The sequence below is a fragment of the Lepidochelys olivacea genome (genome assembly GCF_965140295.1).
Source record: "Lepidochelys olivacea isolate rLepOli2 genome assembly, chromosome: 7".
Classification (NCBI taxonomy): domain Eukaryota; kingdom Metazoa; phylum Chordata; order Testudines; family Cheloniidae; genus Lepidochelys; species Lepidochelys olivacea.
In genome coordinates, this window is record NC_140417.1 from 31,080,687 (window position 1) to 31,102,829 (window position 22,143).

Sequence of the window (22,143 nt, forward strand, 5' to 3'; positions counted from 1 at the left end):
CTCTCACTAGGTATCTGGGCAGGCCCAACACAATGTGGGTCCCCATCTCAGCTGGGGTCTGGCACAACAGCGGGCCCACTCTCAGTCAGAGCCTCTAAACACTGCTGTCATATAAATAACAATGAGACAGTCCCTGCTGGATGTGCCCAAAACATGCCCAGCACAGATGAGCCCTTTCCACATTGGAAAATGGCCACCGAAAAATTCCCCCAACGTTTATTTCACTTGAAAATGGGCAGAAATAGAGGACATGCTCGACATTCTAAACTGCATAGTTTCCCTGCAAACCAACAGCTGCTGGAGGGGAGATCACTGCTAGGCGCAGGTGGGGTGGAATAATTTGGTAGGAGGTAATCAGGATCTTTGGGAATGGCCCCCCTCTGGGGCAGAGGGAAGGGACTCTCCAACAGCATTTGGGCGAGATCCTCAGCTAGAGCTCTAGAGACAGAACTCAGCTGAGGAGCAGTCCCCACATTTCCAGGCCAGTCTCCAAGTGTTTTGCCCTCTGCTCCCAGGAAGTTCCTCATGTAGTGAGGGAGCTGAGCCCTGAAACCATGTCCCTAGCTCATGTGCCTCCTACAGACCTCCTGGCTGCTGCTCCTGGCCCTGCCAAGAAGCTGGGAGCTTCTTCCAACTGCTTGCTGGCCGGAGAGTTGTGTGCTGCTTGGAAGCAGTTTGTTAAAGGCTGGGCCCCAGGGTTGAACTCTTGCTTCCTGCACACATGGAGGGGACAGAAACAGCTGTACACAGATGGTCAGGGATGTGTCAGTGTGCGTGCTCCTTTGACGTGGGTGACTGAGGATATAACTCCTTGCTCCAATGGGATACTTGGCTTAACGTGTTGACTGTTATGATTACAGTAATAGAAACCAGGCTGATATCAAGGCCCATCACTCCAGGTGCTGCATAGACTCCCACCAAAATCAGAGCCCCCATTGTGCTAGGCGCTGCACAGACTCCAAATGAGATCAGGGCCCCATTGTGCCAGGCATCTCGCAGACCCCCACTGAGATTAGGGACCCATTGTGCCAGACACTGTGCAGACCCTCACTGAGATCAGGGCCCCCATTGTGCCAGGCACTGTGCAGACACAGGGTGACAGGAAGTCCCTGCTCCAAAGAGCTCTCAATCGAAACAAAGGAAGGATCATTATCCCCACTTTACACATGGAGAAACTGATTCCCAGGGAGATGAAGTGAATTCCCCAAGGTCACTCAGGGAGTCTGTGGAAGAGTTTGGAACTGAATCCCGGTGTTCTAAGCCCCACTCCACTGCCTTGCCCACAAGCCCACATCTCTCCTGTTTTGCGCAGAGAGATTTCCCCGGGTGCATTTCAACCAGACATTTAAAATCTCAGTGTCCTAGCCCATGCCCACTTCCCTGCTGTCATCCTGCTCCTAGTAATTTTAAATGCAGAGCATATCGCAGAGACCTCCCAGCCTGGGAATCCCGTCAAGACTGCACTGAGAGAGACATGAGTGATTGGAGCAGGGACAGACTCCCAGGAGGCTCTGCTTCCCAATTGCAGACTAGTTTCCACTGATGCTGCAGCCAGCCCACAGGCAGACACTGATGCTCTACGAGATCTCCCCTCACCAGCAGATCTTGACACACACTGGGCTGGGTGGCCCAAATGCAACCCTCCCACACCCCCACGTGCAATTCTGAGTGCATCACCACTCCAATCTAGCTATTTATATGACCCCATTATTGTAGTATCTCAATGCTTCATAGTCTTTAATATATTGATCCTCGTAATCCTCTGTGATGCTCCCATCATGTCAGGCGATGCACAGATGCCTGGGATCAGGGCACCACACAGTGCTGGCTGCTGCACAAGACACCCTGACTAGAACTGAGCCTGCCATTGTGCCAGGCACTGCATAGACCCTTGCCCAGAAACAGGGCTCCAGCCCGGAATTGGGGCTTCCCGTCATACTGGGTGCTGCACACTGTGAGATAGTCCCTGCCCTGAAGAGCTCACTGTCTAAACAGACAAAGGAAGGATTGTTATCCCCATTTTACAGATGGGGAAACTGAGGCGCAGAGCTACTAAGTGACTTGCACAAGGTCACACAGGGAGTCTGTGGCTGAGCAGGGGCTTGAAACCAGGTCTCCCTAACATCTGAGCCATTCTCCTCCTCTGGCACAGGGCATTAAAATCAGCCCCACAGGTCCTTCAGACATGAACAAAATGGGTACAAATGATTCCAGGTCTGGAGAACCTGCCTTGAAGTGAAACTGAAGGAGTTTGATCTATTTAGCTTATTGAAGAGAAGATAAAGAGGTGAGTTGACCCTGGTCTATAAGCACCTCCATGGAGAGGAGCTTTCTGAGAGCAGAGGGCTCTTCAATCAGCAGACAAAGGCAGAATGAGATACAAGGGCTGGGAGCTGAAGCTGGAAAAATTCAGACTGGGGCAAATCTTTTTTAACAGAGAGAGCAATTAACCATTGCAGAGATGTGCTGTTATGATGGAGGGTGCTGGTGGCTGCCAGCAAGTGTGTCTTTGATCTCTGCGCAATCACAGATCCTGGTAAAGCTGATGGGCATTCCAGCACCTTTCACTCAGGCTAAATGAGGGAGCAATTAAATGCCCCTTTGTATAGTGATAGCTGAAACAATAGAAGCCACTGTCCAAGGCATGGACCATCATGGGAAGGCCTGAGAAGAAGCTGAGTCATGTGGCTTGAGGGGTTTCCCTGGAGACTGATTGCAAACAGGGGGGCTGGAGCCTTGGTTTGGTTACAGCTATCTGAGTGTGTGTGAAAGGAATCAGAAAGGAAGCAAGGGAGAGAAGCACATGGTAGCATTCCCTGAAATGCAGGGCCATTTAGACATGTAGTACTACAGGGTCTCGATGCATGAATGAGAGAACGTTTTTTGGAAGAGGGATTTAGGTTTATTAGAAATTGGGGAATCTTTCGGGGAAGAAGGAGCCTATACAGGAAGGATGGGCTCCACCTAAACCAGGGGTGGTCAACCTATGGCTCCGGAGCCACATGTGGCTCTTCAGAAGTTAATATGCGGCTCCTTGTTTAGGCACCGACTCCAGGGCTGGAGCTACAGACAACTTTCCAGTGTGCTGGGAGGTGCTCACTGCTCTCCCCTTGGCTCTGCCAAGGGCCCTGCCCCCACTCCACCTCTTCCCGCCCCCTCCCCTGAGCCTGCTGTGCCCTCACTCCTCCCCCCTTCCTCCCCCAGAGCCTCCTGCACACCCTAAAACAGCTGATCGTGAGGTGCAGAGAGAGAGGGGGAGGCGCTGATTGGTGGGGCTGCCAGTGGATGGGAGGTGCTGGGAAAGGGGTGGTGGGCGGAAGCTGATGTGGGGCTGCTGACGTATTACTGTGCCTCTTTGGCAATGTACACTGGTAAATTCTGGTTCCTTCTCAGGCTCAGGTTGGCCACCCCTGACCTAAACCAAAAGAGAACCAAATTTCTGGCATGTACAATTAAAAAGGTTGTAGAGGAGTTTTTAAACTAAGGGATGGGGAAAATCTGACAGGTGCGAAGGAGCACACGATTCAGATAGGCACATCCCTTAGGGGAGGATTTATTAAAGGGTATACTTTATATCCTAGGAAAGAGGAGACGGTAGAAGTTGATAAAGTACAGGGAGGCACTGAAGAGAAACAGTCAAATGAAAAAAGAGTCCCATTCAATTACATCATATGAAGGCAAATAACTAAACATTGACCAAATTTATAAGTGCTTGTATACAAATGCAAGAAGTCCAAATACTGAGATGGGTGAACTTGAGATTAAATGAAAATTAAATGAGAATATTGCTATTAGAGGCAACACAAAAACTTGGTGGAATGGTGATACCAGGGTATAAAATATACAGGAATGACAGAGTAGGTTGCAGTGGTGGACACAAATCAGACGTCAAGAATTACAACATTCAAAAACCAGTCGGAGAACACTTCAATCTCCCTGGTCACTCCACTACAGACCTAAAAGTTGCAATATTACAACAAAAAAACTTCAAAAACAGACTCCAAAGAGAAACTGCTGAATTGGAATTAATTTGCAAACTGGACACCACTAAATTAGCCTTGAATAAAGACTGGGGGTGGATGGGTCATTACACAAAGTAAAACTATTTCCCCATGCTTATTTTTTCCCCCTGTTGCTACTCACACCTTCTTGTCAACTGTTGGAGATGGGCCATCCTGATTATCACTACAAAAGGTTTTTGGTTTTTTTTCTCCTGCTGATAATAGCTCACCTTAATTGATCAGTCTTGTTATAGTGGGTATGGCAACACCCATTTTTTCATGTTCTCTATCTAATCTAATCTATCTATCTATCTATCTTCCTACTGTATTTTCGACTGCATGCATCTGATGAAGAACTGGTTAAAAGATAGGAAACAAGGGTAGGAATAAATGGTCAGTTTTCACAATGAAGAGAGGTAGATACCAGGTCTACGAAGGATCTGCACTGGGATCAGTGCTGTTCAGTTTATTCATAAATTATTTGGAAAAAGGGGTAAACAGTGAGGCAGCAAAGTTTGCAGATGATATAAAACTACTCAAGATAGTTAAGTCCAAAGCAGACTGTGAAGAGTTACAAAGGGATCTCAGAAAACTGGATGATTGGGCAACAAAATGGCAGATGAAATTCAATGTTGATAAATGCAAAGTAATGAGCACTGGAAAAAATAACCCCAATTATACATACAAAATGATGGGGTCTAAATTAGCTACCACTGAAAAAAAAGAGATCTTGGAGTCTCTGTGAATAGTTGTCTGAAAACATCTGTTGAATGTGCAGCAGCAATAAAAAAAGCTAACCATGTTAGGAACCATTGGGAAAGGGATAGATAATAAAACAGAAAATATCATAATGCCACAATATAAATCCATGGTACATCCACACACTGAATGCTGCGTGCAGTTCTGGTCGCCCTAGCTCAAAAAAGATATAATAGAATTGAAAAAGGTACAGAGAAGGGCAACAAAAATGGGTAGGATATGGAACAGTTTCCATCTGAGGAGAGAATAAAAAGACTACGTCTGTTCAGCTTGAAAAAGAGACGACTCAGGGGGGATATGATTGAGGTCTATAAAATCATGACTGGTGTGGAGAAAGTGAATAGGGAAGTGTTATTTACCCCTTCCCATAACACAAGAACCAGGGGTCACCCAATGAAATTAATAGGCAGCAGGTTTAAAACAAACATAAGGAAGTACTTCTTCACACAACGCACAGTCAGCCTGTGGCACTTGTTGCCAGGGGATGTTGTGAAGGCCAAAAATCTAACTAGGTTCAAAAAAGAATTAATTAAATTCATGGAGGACAGGCCCATCAATGGCTATTAGCCAACATGGTCAGGGACACAATCCCATGCTCTGGGTGTCCCTAAACCTCTGACTGCCAGAAGCTGGGACTGGATGACAGTGGATGGATCACTTGATAAATTCCCCTGTTCTGTTCATTTCCATTGAAGCATCAGGCATCAGCGACTGTCAGAAGACAGGATACTGGGCTAGATGGACCCAGTATGGCCATTCTTACGACTCTGAAAGGAAGCCAAGAGAGAGTGCTTCTTTTGGGCATGGACTGGCTGGAATGGTAGGCTTGAAAACTGCCTCCTACTGTTTATTTCTACTGACTACAGGGAAACAGGACTTGGTGACATTCTTTGTAAATATACAGGTTTGCATTAAAGAAATATCTGACTCACAGTTTCATAGATAATAAGGCCAGAAGGGACCACTGTGATCATCTAATCTGACCTCCTGTATAGAACAGGAGGCCCTGAATTAATTCCTGGTTGAACCACAGCAGATGTTTTAGAAAAACATCTAATCTTGATTTACAAATTGTCAGTGAGGAAGCATCAACCAGCCCTTGGGAAGCTGTTCCAATGGTTTATTACCCTTACTGGCAAAAAACTGAGCCTTATTTTCTGTCTGAACTTGTCAAAGCTTCAGCTTTCAGCCATTGGATTTTGTTGGACCTTTGTCTGCTAGACTGAAGAACCCTTTATTATCAAATTTCTGTCCCACATGTAGGTACTTACAGATGGATCAAGTAACCATCTCTGTTAAACTGAACAGATTAAGCTTCTTGAGTCAATCAATACAAGACATGGTTACCAACCCTTTTAATCATGCTTGTGGCTCTTCTCTGAACCTCCTCCAGTTAATAAACATCCTTCTTGAATTGTGGACACCAGAACTGGACACAGATTTCCAGCAGCAGCCACACCAGTGCCAAATGCAGAAGTAAGATAACCTCCCTACTCCTATTTGAGATTCTACTGTTCATACATTCAAGGATTGCTTAAGCCCTTTTGGACACAGCATCACACTGGGAGTTCATGTTTAGCTGATTATACGCCACAACCCCCCAAATCTTTTTCAGCGTCACTGCTTCCCAGGATAGAGTCCCGCATCCTGTAAATATGGCCTACATTCTTTGTTCCTTGATGTATAGCTTTACATTAAAATACATATTCTTTGTTTGTGCCCAGTTTACCAAGCTTTTGCTTACCAAGAGATCCAGGTTGCTCTATCAGTGACCAGTCCTCTTCACCATTTAACACTCCCCAATCTTTGAGTCATCTGCCAACCTTACCAGTGATGATTTTATGTTTTCTTCTAGGTCATTGATAAATGGTATATAGATTAGGGCCAAGAACTGATCCCTGTGCAACCCCATCAGATTGCACCCGCTCAGTGAGGATTGACTATTTACAATTACATTTTGAGACCTATCAGTTAGCTATCTTTTAATCCCTTTAATATGTGCCATGTTGATTTTGTATCATTTGAGCTTTTTAATCAAAATGTCGTGCCGGACCAAGTCAAATGCCAGACAGAAATCTATAACGTCGGCACTATGACCTTTATTAATCAAACTTGTAATCTCAGCAGGAAAAGACATCAAGTTAGTTTGACAGAATCTATTTTCCATAACCCACGTTAATTGGCATTAATTATATTCCCCTCCTTTCATTAAATTATTGAGTACTGGATCAGTCACTCCATTATCATGAAAGATGCTTCTCCCCCTATCAAGAACACGCCAGCAAGGTCCTGCATATTTCTGCTTGAGCCAAGGGACAACAGTACCAAGGGACACAACGTCCTGAAATCGAGGTTGGGCAGCTCTTTCTAAATGATGCTCTAGCTCCAACAGAGTCTCTGGGCTGCAGGCAGGAATCCCTGAGGGATTCTCTGGCCTTGACCTGATATTTATTAAGCTGGAGGAGGTTTAAAACAAGTATTTTGCTTCAGAAGCCACCACCACACACCCCCTCTCCCCTAAAAATCAACATACATCCCCAGATACTGGCAGAGACAGGATCTTCTCATCTTGTTAACATGGAAGCCCCAGGAAGAAACAACATAGGAATTAGTTTTCAGAGTAGCAGCTGTGTTAGTCTGTATCCGCAAAAAGAAAAGGAGTACTTGTGGCACCTTAGAGACTAACCAATTTATTTGAGCATAAGCTTTCGTGGGCGACAGCCCACTTCATCGGATGCATAGAATGGTCTGGGGAACATCTTCCAGCCACATCAAAGGGCCTGCGTTGCCTCATAGGTTCAAAGGCTGGAAGGGACTATTAGAGCACCTAGCCTGACCTCTGGATAGCACAAGCCAGAGAAATTCACCCACTTCCCCTGGTATTGAGCACAGTCACTTGTGTATGATGAAAGCCTCTTCCAGAAAGGCAGCCAGGCTGGATTTGATGCCACTAAGAGATAGAGAATCCACCACTTCCTTTGGCAGCTTGTTCCAGTGGTTAATCACATTCACTGTTAAAAATCTGTGGCTTATTGGAATGTGCCTGGCTTTAGCTCCCAGCCACTGGCTCTCATTTGGCCTTTCTGTGCTAGACTAAAGACCCTTTAGTACCTGATATGTTCTGCACATGAAGGCACTTACATACAACATACAATAATAAGTCACCTGTTGATCTTTCTGAGAAGCTGAACAGATTGAGCTCTTGAAAGCAGATGATATTTGCTTACAACACAAGGGTTTATGCTGGGAATCAGGTAGGACCAAGCCAAACAGTTCTCATGCCACTAATATTTCTATATAGTAGCATTCTGAGCTCACCTGCTTCTTGTCTGCCATCCACACACCACGATGCTAAGGAGATGTCAAGCTAGATTCCCTAGTTGTGTGTGAATTGCTACTTTGACAGTCAGCTCTTTGGGCAAGGACTGTTTTTTTGTTCTGTTTGTACATGGTCTAGCACAATGACTGGGGCTCCTAGGCACTACGGTAATACAAATAATAAATAATAATATCCTGAATACATTTCTGTCTTGTGCTTTAGGTATTTTTGGGAGGCACATGGCCTAGGACTCAGGACACCTGGGTTCTATCCCCAAATCTCCCCCGGACCTTGGGCAAGTCCCTTTTCAGGTCTGTGCCTCTGTTTCCCCTCCGACCCTTTGTCCACTTAGACTGTAAGCAATTTGGGACTCAAATTGTCTCTTGCTCTGTACCTGTGCTGCACCCGGCACAATGGGCGCCCCGATCTTGGTCAGGGTCTGTGCAGTGCCTGACACAATGGAGGCCCAAATCTCAGCTGAGGCCTGAAATTCCTACTTTAATATACATAGCAACAAATTTGCAAAGCATTAAACAGTAAGTTCAAGATTTTCTAAAGCATGATTTTCTAGATGACTTCTGCGTACTGATTTTTAACTGGACTGATGCTCTTAAGTCAATTAGCTGGTTTCAAAAATCCCACCCCAGAGGTTCAAGGAAGGGGCCAGAACCAGCCTGCTCTCTTATTTATTTGCATCAAAGTAGCCCCTGGACAATGGGGTGAGATTTTTTAAATCAACTAATTGACTTAGAAGCACAAGTGAAAAGTCAGCACCCAGAAGTTCCAGCCCCAGTGCAGGACCCCACTGCGCTAGGCACTGTACAAACACTGAGCAAAGAGACAGACCCTGTCCCACCTTTAAAAGGCCTCAACTTCAGAGTTCCAATTCTCAGTCTTATTTAGAATATTAGTACCTTTCAGGTGTCTTAAATTGGGGTGCTGAAAAAATCACTAGCCGCTTTTCAATGTCTTAACCTACAACAATGATGGGGACATCAAAATACTGTAAGGTTATTTCCTGTAGAGTTACCTCCTCTCCCCTCTTCCCAGTGGCTTGGCAAGAGATTGGATGTAATACAAAACTTGGCCGGGTTTGCTTAGCTCACATTTGCTCTACTTTGTATACTTGTAACTTTCTATTTTGGGAAAAGTGTTTTCGGGGGGGGGGGGGAAATAAAGCCATAAACAACCAGTTAAAGCAGCCCTGATGACAATACACAAGGCACCCAGCTAGAGGCAAAGCAGAGCATATTTCTGTAGGAGCATGACTACATTATTATTATTTCTTAACATCTTCTCTCAGTTATTTCACATTAAACAAACCAGTCACCTCATCCTCTTCTAATTAAGATTCCACTCTTCTGGACTTGCCATGTAGACAACTCAGAATTGGCAGCTTCCTATTCCCAGCTACTGTGGAGTGGTGCTGTTCAACAGCTGCTGTGTACCACCCCAGAGGCGGCTACATCTCTAGGGGTGTAGGGAAGATGGGTTCTATCCCAGTTCTGCTGCTGACTTGATGTGGGACCTTGGGCAAATTCCTTCTCTGCTCTATGGCTCAGTTCCCCACCCCGACCCCCACGGGTTTGTATCATTAAATGTCAAGTTCTTTGCGGCAGGGACTGTCTCACTGTGTGTCTGCACAGCACCTGGTAAGACTGGGGCTCAAATCTTGGCTGAGGGTCTGTGCACTATCCAACACGAGGGGGGTTCCATTCTGAGCTGGGGATCCATGCAACACACAGCACTACTGGGGCTCTGATCTCAGCTAGGGATCCATGCAGAATCTGGTACACTGCGGGCCCTGATCTCGACTCTGGGTCTTTGAAGCACTCAGCACAATTGAGGTCCGCATCTCAGCTGAGGATCGATGCAGCACCTGGCTCAAGTGGGGTCCCGATCTCAGCTGGGGATCCATGCAGTGCCCAGCATGACTGCGGTCCTGATCTCAGCTGGTGCTCCGTGCAGCACCCAACATGAAGGGTGCCACAATCTTCACCAGGGGCTACTTTGACAGAAATAAGAGAGCATGCGGGTTCTGGCCCTCCTCTTAAACCCATGGGGTGGGAGTTATGAAACCAACTAATTGATTTAGGAGCAGAAGTCCCGTTAAATGCCACTACCCAGGAGCCCTAGTCATGGACCAGGACCCCACTGTTCCAAGTGCTGTACAAACACAGAACAAAGACAGTCCTTGTCCCAGACAGCTTCCACACCATATGCTCAACCTTAAGCATACGAGTGGTTCCAATGGACACCACAGGACTTAAAGGCAAGCATAGGCTTAAGTTCTGTATGGTCCTGGGCCCAGAGTTCTCAGTAATGTGCAGGATTGAGACCTAAATACCTACAAGCAGCAAGCACAGGAAGGATGGCCTGGTGGTTAAGTCGCTGCTTTAGGACTCAGGAGACTTGTGTTCAATTCTTGCTCTGCCCCAGACTCCCTGAGTGACCCTGAGCAAGTCACTTAGCTTCTCTGTGCCTTGGTTCCCCAACTGTACAATGGGAATAACAGCACTGCCGTGCCTTACAGGAGGGTATAGGGAGAGAGACATTGGGAGGTGCTCAGGTGCTATGGGGATGAGGGCCAGATAAGCACCATAGATAGAGAGACATACCAAATAGACTCTCTGTGTATGTTTGCCTTCAGGCTTGAGCCTACACTCTCAAGCTAACATCCAGCTGAGACACAGCCGCCCCTCCAACACAGCCGGATCTTTACACACTTGCTGTAAGTGTCGTCTGGACACACAATGCATGCAAGCGGCTGTGATAAGGTTCAGCCAGATTTCCTCTGATGAACTGGCTAACAACTGGGCTGAGTGTTCACAAGGTGTGTGTGGGAATGATAGCCAAGGAGGAAATTCCTAGGCCAGCTGGGAGCAGTGGAGCAGGCATCAAATGTTAAAGCCATAGCTGGTGCCCAAAACAGGAGGATATTTTAGAGCAGTGTCTGCACATCCTCTAACAGGAAAGGTCAGAGGCGCTTTGAGGGGCTTAACAATGAACTGGGCTGACGTCAGAGCAGGGCGGAGGAGAAGAGCCACAAAAATGATTGGAGGGCAGGGAAAAAAAACATACAGTGACAGACTTAAGGAGATTCATGTGTTTAACTTATCAAAAAGATCAAGACTAGACTTGATTACAGCATATAAGGACCTTTACGGAGAGGAAATCCTGGGTACTAAAGGGCTGTTTAACATAGCAGCGAGAGGCAGGACAAGAACTAATGGCTGGAAGTTAAAGCCAGACAATTTCCAATAAGAAAGGCACAAATTTTTAACAGGGAGGGTGACGAACCACTGGAACAAACTTCCATGGGAAGTGGCAGACTCATGGATTTTTAAGGCAAAAAGGTACCACTGTGATCATCTAATCTGACCTCCTCTATAATACAGGCCCCATAGGATGGCCCAGAATTAATATCTGCTTGAATAAGAGCAGATCATTTAGAAAAACATCAATCTTGATTTAAACTTTCCTAGCGATGGAGAATCCACCACAGCCCTTAGGGAGTTGTTCCAGTGGTTAACTACCCTCACTGGTAAAAATTTACATCTTAATTCCAGTCTTATTCTGTGTCTCTTGGTGTCTCTCTCTCTCTCTCACATGCATGCGCGCACGCACGCACGCACGCACGCACGCACACACGCACACACACTCACTCACTCACTCTACACCAGATTGGAAAACCCAACTCAAATGTTGCCTCTTCCCTTTGGGAATGCAACACAGGGTCCCTCTCCTGCTCTAAACACTTCCTTCCCAGCAGTGCCCTCTTCAGGGAGGAAGGGGAATGGCAAAATGTATCTAACGCTCAAAGACATCAGGATATAAAGAGTTAATGGTAGGAGGAATGTTTTTTCAGGCCTCCTTTTGCTAGGAAGTTCCATGTGATTTCCAAACAGATGGGGTGTTGACAATTGCCTTGGCTGGGCTGGGATCCTCCCCCAGCTCAGCACAGGCTCCCGCATTCCCAGTACCATTTGCTGCTTGCGTAACACAGGGGCCCCATTAGTAGTGGGAGCGGAGGTCACAGATGGTCAAATATCCCAAGCAGAATCGATCATCATTTATTTGCTCTGGTGGCTGACGGGAACTGGCAGCAGAGACGCCAAGGGCTAGATGAAGGATGGAGACGTGGGGAAGCCCCATACCCCGTTTGTTTAACTGGCCAGGGTCTACCAGTACCATGTATTAAGCCCACACCCCTCCCATAGCTGGGAAGAGAACCCAGGAGTTCTGACTTCCAGCTCCGATTTATTGATGAAAAGTGCTAGATAAGGTTTTACTGTCATTCTTCTTATTACTACTCTAACCCACTCCCTCCCAGAGCCAGAACAGAAACTGACTCCCAGCACTCCCCTTGTCAAGCCAGGCATCCTGACTCCTGGGCCTTAAGCTTAACCACTAAAACAGCCATGTGCTGTGCCAGGATGCAGTTCCCCAGCCTTTGCCAGCTCTCACACCCTGTTATCCAGGCCAGGCCCACAATGACAAACACTGGCATAGCAAGAGTCACATCCCGTACCTTCTTTGACTTGGCGAAGAAGGCTTGTTTGATCTCTTCCATGGTGGCATCTTTCTTGATTCCCAGCAGGTCATAGTAATTGCTGAGGCCAGACCTAGGTGAAAGAAGGTACAGGTACGCTCATCTCTCTGAGCCAGTTCCAATTCCTTCCTCATTCAGCCAAAGCAGGGTGTAGGATCCGGGCTACAGACCTGCCACCGGGGCTGGACTGACAGCTCCGGGGCACAGGGACAGTGGAATGGCAAGCTTCCCTCAGCCGCCATACATCTGTGCTAGAGGGACTGTATGGGGAGGACAGGGGAGGTCAGAGCCCACGGCTCTCTGCCAGGAACCCCCCAGACTGCTGGTGATGGGGACACTGGAATGAGATAGTAAAGATTGATGCTCTTGCCCCTTCAGTCCGAATGCTTCTCCACTCTCCAGAGCCACACAGGGCTGTTTCTGTTAGGAGAAGTCAATGCTACAAGTCCGGTCTGTTCTGGAACCTGAGGCAGTGTGTTCTAGTGGACAGAGTACTGGAGTGGGGACTCAGGACACCTGGGTTCTATTCCCTGCTCTGCCCTGGGCCTGCTGAGTAACCGTGGGGTTACTTCCACTCCCTGTGCCTGTTTCCTCATCTGCAAAATGAGGATAATGCTACTGATCGACTGTGCAAAGCACTTTGAGATGAATAGAAGAAAAGTTAGATAAGAGCTAGGGATTTATTATTATTATAATAATTGATGCAATCTGGCTTATTTGCAAAGAAAGGGCACAAAGTCCTGAATGCAGCAGATACAACCAACAGTAGACTGGCTCCTTGCCACAAAATCCCCACGTCTGCCCCTCCCATGGACTCTGTGCCCAAGAAGCTCTGTATCTCTGCTCCCTCTCAGGGTCCCATTCAAGACTCTTTCCCCTGGCTACCTGTCTCTGACACACACAGCCTGCAACTGATCTCCCAGTGCCTGCATTTGCAACTCAGGAACCCCTTCAGCCTACAGGGCTTAGCTCTGGCCTGCCAACAATACCAGCGAACCTACGGTAATTAGACACCCAACATCCATGAATTTCCAGGGGTACATAAACCCTAGCCTAAATATACATACCTCTCACCCAAACCATCCCTGGCTATGTCCCACGCTGCTGTGGGTCTCAGGACACCCTGCCACCTTCACACCATCACTACCCAGGGCACAGCAGTGGGAGAGGGCATGGCCTGTCTTCTGGCAGAAAGTGCCAGGGCTATTTGTTGCTAGGCTGGCAGACAGGGCCATGGCTACTGGTGTGAGGCATTTACAGATGGAGCTGATATTGGGTGGAAAAAGAAATACAGCTCTGGGATTTCCAAAGTGATAGGTATTGAGCAAGGTCATTCCGAGGGAGCAGGGAAACTAACTGGATCATGCTACTTGAGAGAGAGAGAGAGAGAGAGAGAGAGAGAGAGAGTGTGTGTGCGTGCGTACCGGTTCTTCTTGAGATGCAGAAGATTCATTAATAACCCAGTGGTCAGGGCCTCTGTGTATGTGTGTGTGTGTAAGCAAATGAGTTCATGTGTCAGAGTGAGTAAACAAGCGTGTGGGTCAGAATAAGCAAATGCAAGCAAACGTGAGTAAGTGAGCCAATGCATGTGTGAATATTTGTGAGGGAACACACGTGTAAGTGAATGAGTATGTGTCTGAGCGAGCGAATGCATGTGTGGGCATGTGCAAGAGCAAGTGAGTGTAGGGGTAAGAAACTGAACAAATGAGTTAGTGAGTGAATGTGTAATAGTTTGAGCAAGCGAGTGCATGGGTAAGAGAATGAATCTGATGGTCCTCCTTGAAGAAGAGACTTATTAGTAACCCAGTGTGAGTGTGCAAGAGAGCAAGTGTATGCACACACAATCCAGAGTGTATGTGTGAGTCTCTTTCTCTCTAGAACAGTAATTCATTAGTAACATGCTAAACCAGGCGTGTGTGCATGTGTGTCTAACATTACCCAGCTGTGTATATGTCATCTCCATAAACTTGCAGACATAAGCCCCTTTCTGTTGTTAGTTGCACAGGCAATGGGGGATGAAACACTGATGTTTTTACTGTCTTCTCCCATTGCCCTTTTGTTTGTGATATAAATCTTGTTAATTTAGCTGGGGTCTTTGCAAGCCAATCAGGTTTTAGTTAAACAGGTGCAGCCCCTGGGAAGGACTTGTGTTATGCTGCATGTCACTTTACTCTCATCCCTCCACCAAAAGCAGAGTAAGGCAGCATAACCCAAAAAAGAGATACTCAAAGAGAGACACAGTAGGAGATGGTGCCCCAACACCACGTTATACTCACTCACCAGTTTGAAAGTGTGGTAGAAAATGCCCGCAGTGTGGCACTTCTGCACCGAAAGCAGCACTGGCAGACTAGGTGGGGGATGGACAGAGGCATTTTCAGAGCCAGAAAGCAGCACGCAGAGAGCTGGAGGTGATTCAGATCTGTAAGGATGGGGAGAAAAAGACGGATATTGGAAAAGCATATGGAAACAACTGATGAAGTGCTGGCTCTTTGAAATGAGCCATTAGTCATTTATCAGCCTAGGATAAACTTCCAAGAGGGGCAAATAAGAGGTCAGGCACCAATTAAGCCCTGCTTACCTGGGAACCAACCCTCCATACACTTATGCACATGTTGGGTCTACATGTGGTAGTAAAGTTATGCACTTTCGTAAGTTAATGCAGGATCAGGGCCCTGGTGTCGGGGGCTTTGTGCTAGCTCTCTGCCTTCACTCAAAATGTGCATTGGCCCCAGCTATTGTCCCTGGTCACACTACATCTCCCATAATGCACCATGGTCTTCCTTCTTGCTGAGCTGCTGCAGCGCCCCATGGCAGTTATATTTCAGGTGCCTCATGTTCCCACGCTCTGTGGGCTGGACTTCCTGGTCAGACTACATCTCCCAGGATGCATGGTGGTCTCTCCTCCTGGAAAGGCACTATGGGAGTCCCTGGTCAGGTGCATCATGGGAGATGTACTCTGACCAAGGACCCCAGCCCACAGAAGAGAATGGGGAGTGATGCACCTGAAGCATAAGCATCTCCAAATGTAAATATTTTGGCTTTTTGGCAGCTGGTATTTTGACAGGAGGCAGATGCTTTTCAGGAAACATTTTAATAAAGCCCCCAATTTTCTATTAAAAAAAAAGTAAAACTTTCCATGTCACCTTTCATTTATTACTGCACCAGCCCCCCACCCCCACATCAAGATCAGGAGCTGCCATCACCATAAAGGGCCTCCTGACCACAGAGGCACACAGAAAGAGGAAGTCCCTGCCCTAAAGAGCTCACAGTCTGACTAGGTGAAAAAAGGGTTATGCCCCCCGTTTTACAGATGGGAAAACTGAGGCAGTAACTTGCCCAAGGTCATGCACGGAGTCTGTGGCAGAGCTGGCAACTGAACCCAAGTCTCCTGCACCCCCACCCAAAGTTTTAAATACAGAACGGAAGGGGGTCTTGTGGACAGACAACACTGGGGGCCTTGCTCTGGCAAAACTCCCACTGATGTCAAGCAGGGATTTTTACCCAATTGTAGCATCAGGCCTAAAACCCCACATTGCCCACAACACGCTCCTAGCAATCGCAGCTCTGCATTAAGCCAATGACTCAAATCTAATCTCATGCTTCAGGGTTTCAGCTGGTCACCTGCAGGGGTTAATTTTATCCCCGGTGTCCATCTGTCTTCTGGGTTGGTATGTTTGTCTTCCGCGGAAGCATCAGGGACTGGCCACAGCTGGTGCTGGGATCCTTACTGGGATGGACCAACGCTCTGAGGTGGTTCAGGGAATCCTTTGCCTTGGATGCCTGGCTGGTGTGTTTTGATCCCATGCTCGGGTCCAACTGATTGCCAGATCTGGGGAAAATTCCTAACCTGACCCCATGTCAGATTAGAAGGGACCTTGGGGGGTTTTCACCTTCCTCTGCAGGATGGGGAGCAGGTCGCCTGCTGGGGGCCTCATCAAGTCCCTGCCACTGAAGGGGCCTCAGGCAATGGGGGACCCTCAGTCTCTACCTGTGGCACACAATAGTTTAGTCTCTTGAGGACTGAAATGCTTTACTCTTCTAAAGTAATTGAGCTCAATACAGGGGTAAATGGATGAAATTTAATGACCTGTACTACGCAGGAGGTCAGACTACATGATCCTTTCTGACCTTGAACTCTATGGAATCTATGAACCCCAGCTGCCCCTCCTGAATAAACTGGGGGAAAGATGCCTACAATCATCAACAACAAATAACAATAGATGGGAACATTCATCACAGAACCCAGAGCCCACATGCATCCCCAAGGGAACAGCCTCGCTTCCCGTCAGCACAGGAGCCAAGCAGAAGCAGTGCTGGGAAACATGTTGTTCACCGGACAAGCCACTGTTGCTTGCCAAACTGGTGCACAGCCCGGGCGCTGATGCTTGGGCTGCATCCAAACACCTGCCTTCATAGTGTATCCAACACTGAGCGGTCCAGAGATAATGAGCCAGGCACCAAAAATCACAAGATTGACTTCACAATCATGACAGTGTTTAAAAAAATTGCATTCTGGTTTTTGAGCCTTTAGGGTGCACACTTTTGGGTGTTGCACAGTTCACAGGGGCCTGGAAGTCTGGACTCCAGGGGTCTATTCCGAGCTGTGGAGCGGGAGTGGGGTCTAATGAGTTAGAGTGGAGGGTTGTGAATTAGGATACCTGGGTCCTATCCCCAGCTCAGTGAGCTTGTGTTAGTCATTTCCATTCTCTGTAAGCTGGATCTCTGCTCCCTCGCTGGGCTATGGATCCTATCCAACCTCTATCTCCAAGACAGAGCCCAGAACAGGATATCAGCTACAGATTCTCCCAGTGGATAAGGATTTGGAAGAAGGAGGTAGGGAGAGTGGCAGCTCCCCTCTGTGTGAGGCGGTGTCCCCCATGCTCCCAAGGTTTAACCCTGAAAGGCCCACAGCTAATTTCACTGCAGCTCAACGTTGGAGGGAAATGAAATTTGCCAAGGATAAGACAAGCTCATGGGGATGGAAGCAGAGGTACACGCTGTGGGATGCCAGAGCCTGCATGCCCTGACAGAGATAAGCGGCACTGAGCTAATATATGAGTGTGCAGAGCAGGGGGAAATGGGAGTGTGAGTTTGGAGAGTGTGCAGGGAGATCAGTGTTCAGAGCATGGGGAGAGCGGGGGGATGGGGGGGTGAGGCTTCTGTTAAGGAGACTCTGCCGACCAGAACAAACAGGCAGGCATTCACGTCATAAGTGGCCAAGAATAACACGACGGTCGCATTCCAGACCCTCGTGCGGCAGCTGCTGGAAGGATGGGGTGGAGGGCAGTTTGTGCCATTCTGCCAAGCCCTCCACATGTGCTGGTGACCCTGGCCCAGCAGTGACCCCTCTCCCTCTCACAGGCAAAATTTCCTGTGAACGCAGCTTGGCATGGATCTGACAGCCCAGGGAAGGACTGCCTCGTAGTAAGTGTCCAGGATGGAGAGTCATGACTTCTGGCTTCTATCCCCAGCTCTGGGACGGGAGTGGGGTCTACTGCTTAGGGCAGGGGGGCTGGGAGTCAGGTTTGGGGGGGTTGGGAGAGGTGGCTGTGCAGCAACTGGTACAATAGGGGCTCTAATTTCAGTGGGGGTCTACCATAAATAATAAGACCAAATTATAAATAGTAAGATAGTGAAAACCCCAGACTGTGATTTGGGGCAACAATGTAGCGCAGTGAATTACACCTTATGGAATCCTGCTTTCTTGGTTCTTTGAAAGGCTACAAGCGTAGCTTTCCACCCCACCCCCACTCAGCTGTTCAACAAAACAGCGGCCGGGCCACCCAGTGTTAAATAAAAAACCCCGTTAATCACCCGAGCTAGCAGCACATGAAGGAGAATTGTGAAACGCTTCAAATGAGGGAGTTGGGCTTTGTGAAATGAGGGATCAGCAGCTTTCCTGGGCTCAAATGTTTTGAGTGCTGCCGTGCATGTGTTAACCCTGCACTGACTGCAGGTCTGGCGAAGGAGAATGACTTAAAGGGCTGGAAACAGGCCTGCTAGTCAGAGACTCCAAGAGCTTATAAGTTTATAAAGACTTATGTGGGGAACAGAAATTAGATGAAGGTCTCTTCAGTCTAGCAGCCAAAGGTCTAAGAAGATCCAAGGGCTGGAAGTTGAAGCTAGACAAATTCAGGCTGGAAACAGGGCAAACATTTTTAACAGAGAGAGTCATTAACTATTGGAACAAATTCACAAGGGCTGTGGTGGATTCTCCATCACTGGCAATTTTCCATTCAAAACTAGATGTTTTTCTGTAAGATCCGCTCTAGTTCCAACAGGAACTAATTCAGGGCTGGCGTATGGCCTGTGTTATACAGAAGGTCAGACTAGATGGTCAGTGGTCCCTTCTGGCCTTATGGTCTGAGAATCGATGGCTTGTGCAAACTCTGGGGAACGCAGTTTGCTTGCAAGACACAACCTTGTGAGACATCAACAAAGACAATTGTCTGCTTCACACCTAGCCAGGTCTCACCTCCAGAACCTCCCACTGCAGCCTTTAGGCAAGGGACTGGACTGACCCATGCAGCAGACTCCAGCCGTGGACTGTAACCATGTCCCAGCATGCACTTTGGGTGAAATTTACCCTTGTGCAAAGGTCCAGAGTGTGGCTTATGCACCACGGAATCCGTCTCTATAGAACTTAAATGGTGCATAGTCACTGGGCTAGAGAAGGATCTTATTGTTAACTAGCTGGACAAGAACTCAGGAGGTCTGGGTTCAATAAATAATCCTGGAGAGGAGAAGGTAGGGCACAGAGAGAATGGGGGACCCTGATATGGGGAGAGTGGGGAATGGGGGCCCACAGACTCCTTGGCACAGAGGAAGATGAAAAGGGGGCACACAGAGCCCCTGGCATGGGGGAAAGGGTGGAGGGAGTTGTGGGGAGTCCCTGAAATAGAGGGGGATGAAAAGGTGGCACCCAGGTAGCTTGGGAGCTGCAAATAAAGGAAGGCAAGGAGCTTCTGATATGTGCAATCAGCTCGGCTGACAGAAGCAACAAAGTGAGCGACCTTCTGTCAAGTTTTCCTTTGCCTGTTTAGACAGTAAGCTCTACAGGGCAGCGACTGTCTCCTACTCTGTGCAGCGCCCAGCATGATGGGGGCCTCGATCTGTCAGAGGGTCTGTGCAGTGCTTGGCATGATGTGGGTCCCCAACACTGGCCAGTGCCCAACACACAAACAGGAGACCCCGATCCTGGCCAGAAGCCTGTACACCACCTGGCATAACATGATCCCAGCTGTGGGACCTGTGCAGCACGACCGTAATAACAATAATTTAATTTTTCAATATGCATCCCCATCAAACAGTTAAATTCATCACCATGGTAACTGAGCCAGGACCCTTTCTCATCATATATCCAACTCTGAAAAGGAATCAATGCTTTCCTGCCTTTTTTTATAACGATTTCCCGTTCTGAAAGCAAGCCAGCTAGCTGTAGCCACTCGTTGGAGAGACAGAAAATTAGCACGGCGTAATACAAACTTATCTGCCTGGTTTGTTTTGGCAGATGTATTTCTATACCAAACAAACATAGAGTCTCCAACTAGCAGCATGGATTGTACAGTCTGAGACCCGCCTGTCAAGGAGGTTATGAATGGTGTCATTTCTTTGCCATTACAGATAAAAGCAGAGCTGCCGTCTGTTTGACTTTCCAAAGCTCCTTAGAGTCACGCAGGCTCTATCCACCCTCACCCCACCCCATCACAAGTCTGAGGCAGCCCCATAGCTGGAATTTAATTCTGAGTCTTGTGAAGTTAAAAATAACCTCCATGAGCAGTGGGACACTGGCAGCTCAGGAAAGAAAAGAGGGGAATTTAGACAGGATATCAGAAAGTGACAGCACCAGGAAACAGCTGTGGGTCGCCAGCACAGCATAGATCCCGTTGATGTTTCCCTTTCGTCCTCACCTGTTTCCTTTGTACTAGGGAGAAGGGGACCTGCCAAGGATGTGGGATGCTGCAAAATGATATTCAGCATTAACCCTGGGAGCAGGAAGGGGAGGAGGAGAAAGGTTATAATGCAAGCAGCTATGGTACTGTAAGCATGGGGCTCAAGCAGAGTAATCACATTTGCTCACTCTATATAATGGTCAAAGCCTAAACACACTGCTGCTTTGGCTGGGTTATGAGACCCAGAACACAGTAAGCGCCACTAGAGGGGACACAACCTATTTAAAGGGATTCCTGTACATAACACTGCTGTGCCAGGCATAAAGCCTGGTTGCTCGTGCCATCTGGGATGATGGGTTCTTAACCTTGGCTATCCATAAACCAGTCAGATTAGATCTCCTGTGAATGTTAGTCAAAACAGATCTCCAGCAAACAGCCCCTCACACCTTTGGTGTTTCTGCAGGACTCTGCGCTAGGGGATGACGCCTAGACCTGGTGCCAACCCTATGCATAGGGGAATTTTTCACACCCAGTCTAACAGGTAGGTGCATTCCCCACAAGCCCCTTCCTGTAACAAGCAGAGCTCAGAGATGGAGGATATTTGGGGCCGGTCCTGTGCCCTGGGGAACAAATCTCAAAGTGTTCAATTGCATTTCATATATGAGACATATGATTGTGAGAACACAGTCTTCTTCAGTCAGGTGGGAAGGAAGAGAAGAAGGTTGAATCTGGGTTGGGACTCAGAACACCTGAGTTATTCTCAGCTCTGGCATTGACCTGCTCAGTAACCTTGGGCAAGTCACCGCCCCGCTCTGTGCCTCAGTTTCCCCCCACACCTTTTGTCTATTTAGATTATATATTCTCTGTATCTGTGCAGCACTCAGCATAATGGGAGGCCCCGATCTCCACCTGGGGAGCAGTCTGTGCAGTGCCTGGCATAAGGCTCCCCCAATCCTCCCCCAACTCCATCTTCTTTCAGAAGAACTGAAAGAACATTCTGCAAGGCACTGGAAGACAATAGGACAATGTGCTGCATGTCACTCTAAGATTGGATAGGCTTCTGAAGTTGACGGGCAAGGTTCCCCTGGCGATAGTTCATATAGGCACTAATTACACTGTGTCACAGGGTATCTCGCATATAGCAGATGACTTCAGGGAACTCAGAAGTGTGCTGAAGAAAAAGAAAATCTAAGCTATCTTCTCTGAGATCCTTCCTTCCCATGAATGAAGGAAGGCGGAAGATTCAGGAAGTGAACCGCTGGCTAGGTAAGTGGTGGAGGGTTTTGGTTTTGTGGAACGTTGGTCAAACTTTTATGGGAGAGAAGCTGTATAGTTTGGATGGCCTCCACCTCAGTAGGAGGAGGACCAATCTCTTTGAGGACAGGCTGGCTTGAGCAGTCAGCACAGGGTTAAACTAATAACAAAAGGGGAGGGTAAAAAGAGGGAAGATATAAGCACCCAGCACAAAATCAAGATGGGGGAAACAAAATAAATAAAGGAACCAAAGGACATGGAGAAGAAATTTTTGAATTGCCTCTATAGCAGGGGTGGACAAAGTACGGCCTGCGGGCCACATCCGGCCCACTGGACCATCCTGCCCAGCCCCTGAGCTCTCGGCCA

At 47.8% G+C, this 22,143-nt stretch overlaps 1 protein-coding gene and 1 long non-coding RNA gene across 4 annotated transcripts in view; one reads left to right on the forward strand and one right to left on the reverse strand.

The window, feature by feature from the left end:
• Positions 1 to 15,411, reverse strand: part of DNAJC4 (DnaJ heat shock protein family (Hsp40) member C4) — a 58,831-nt gene extending 43,420 nt beyond the window's left edge. Inside the window, exons 1-3 of one of the 3 annotated variants that reach the window (XM_084632886.1) lie at positions 15,210 to 15,411; positions 14,912 to 15,050; positions 12,611 to 12,704 (exon numbers count right to left, since the gene is read on the reverse strand). In XM_084632886.1, the coding sequence (XP_084489012.1) occupies positions 12,611 to 12,704; positions 14,912 to 15,050; positions 15,210 to 15,228 (252 nt within the window). In that variant the 5' untranslated portion in view covers positions 15,229 to 15,411. The remainder of the gene's footprint in view (positions 1 to 12,610; positions 12,705 to 14,911; positions 15,051 to 15,209) is intronic. The other 2 variants (XM_084632884.1, XM_084632885.1) reach the window with 2 other exon arrangements.
• Positions 15,412 to 17,853: 2,442 nt separating this feature from the next.
• Positions 17,854 to 21,693, forward strand: LOC311523152. The gene is made up of 3 exons (XR_014712278.1): positions 17,854 to 18,055; positions 20,987 to 21,064; positions 21,650 to 21,693. It is a non-coding gene; the product is annotated as an uncharacterized lncRNA (long non-coding RNA).
• The last annotated feature ends 450 nt before the right edge of the window (positions 21,694 to 22,143 follow it).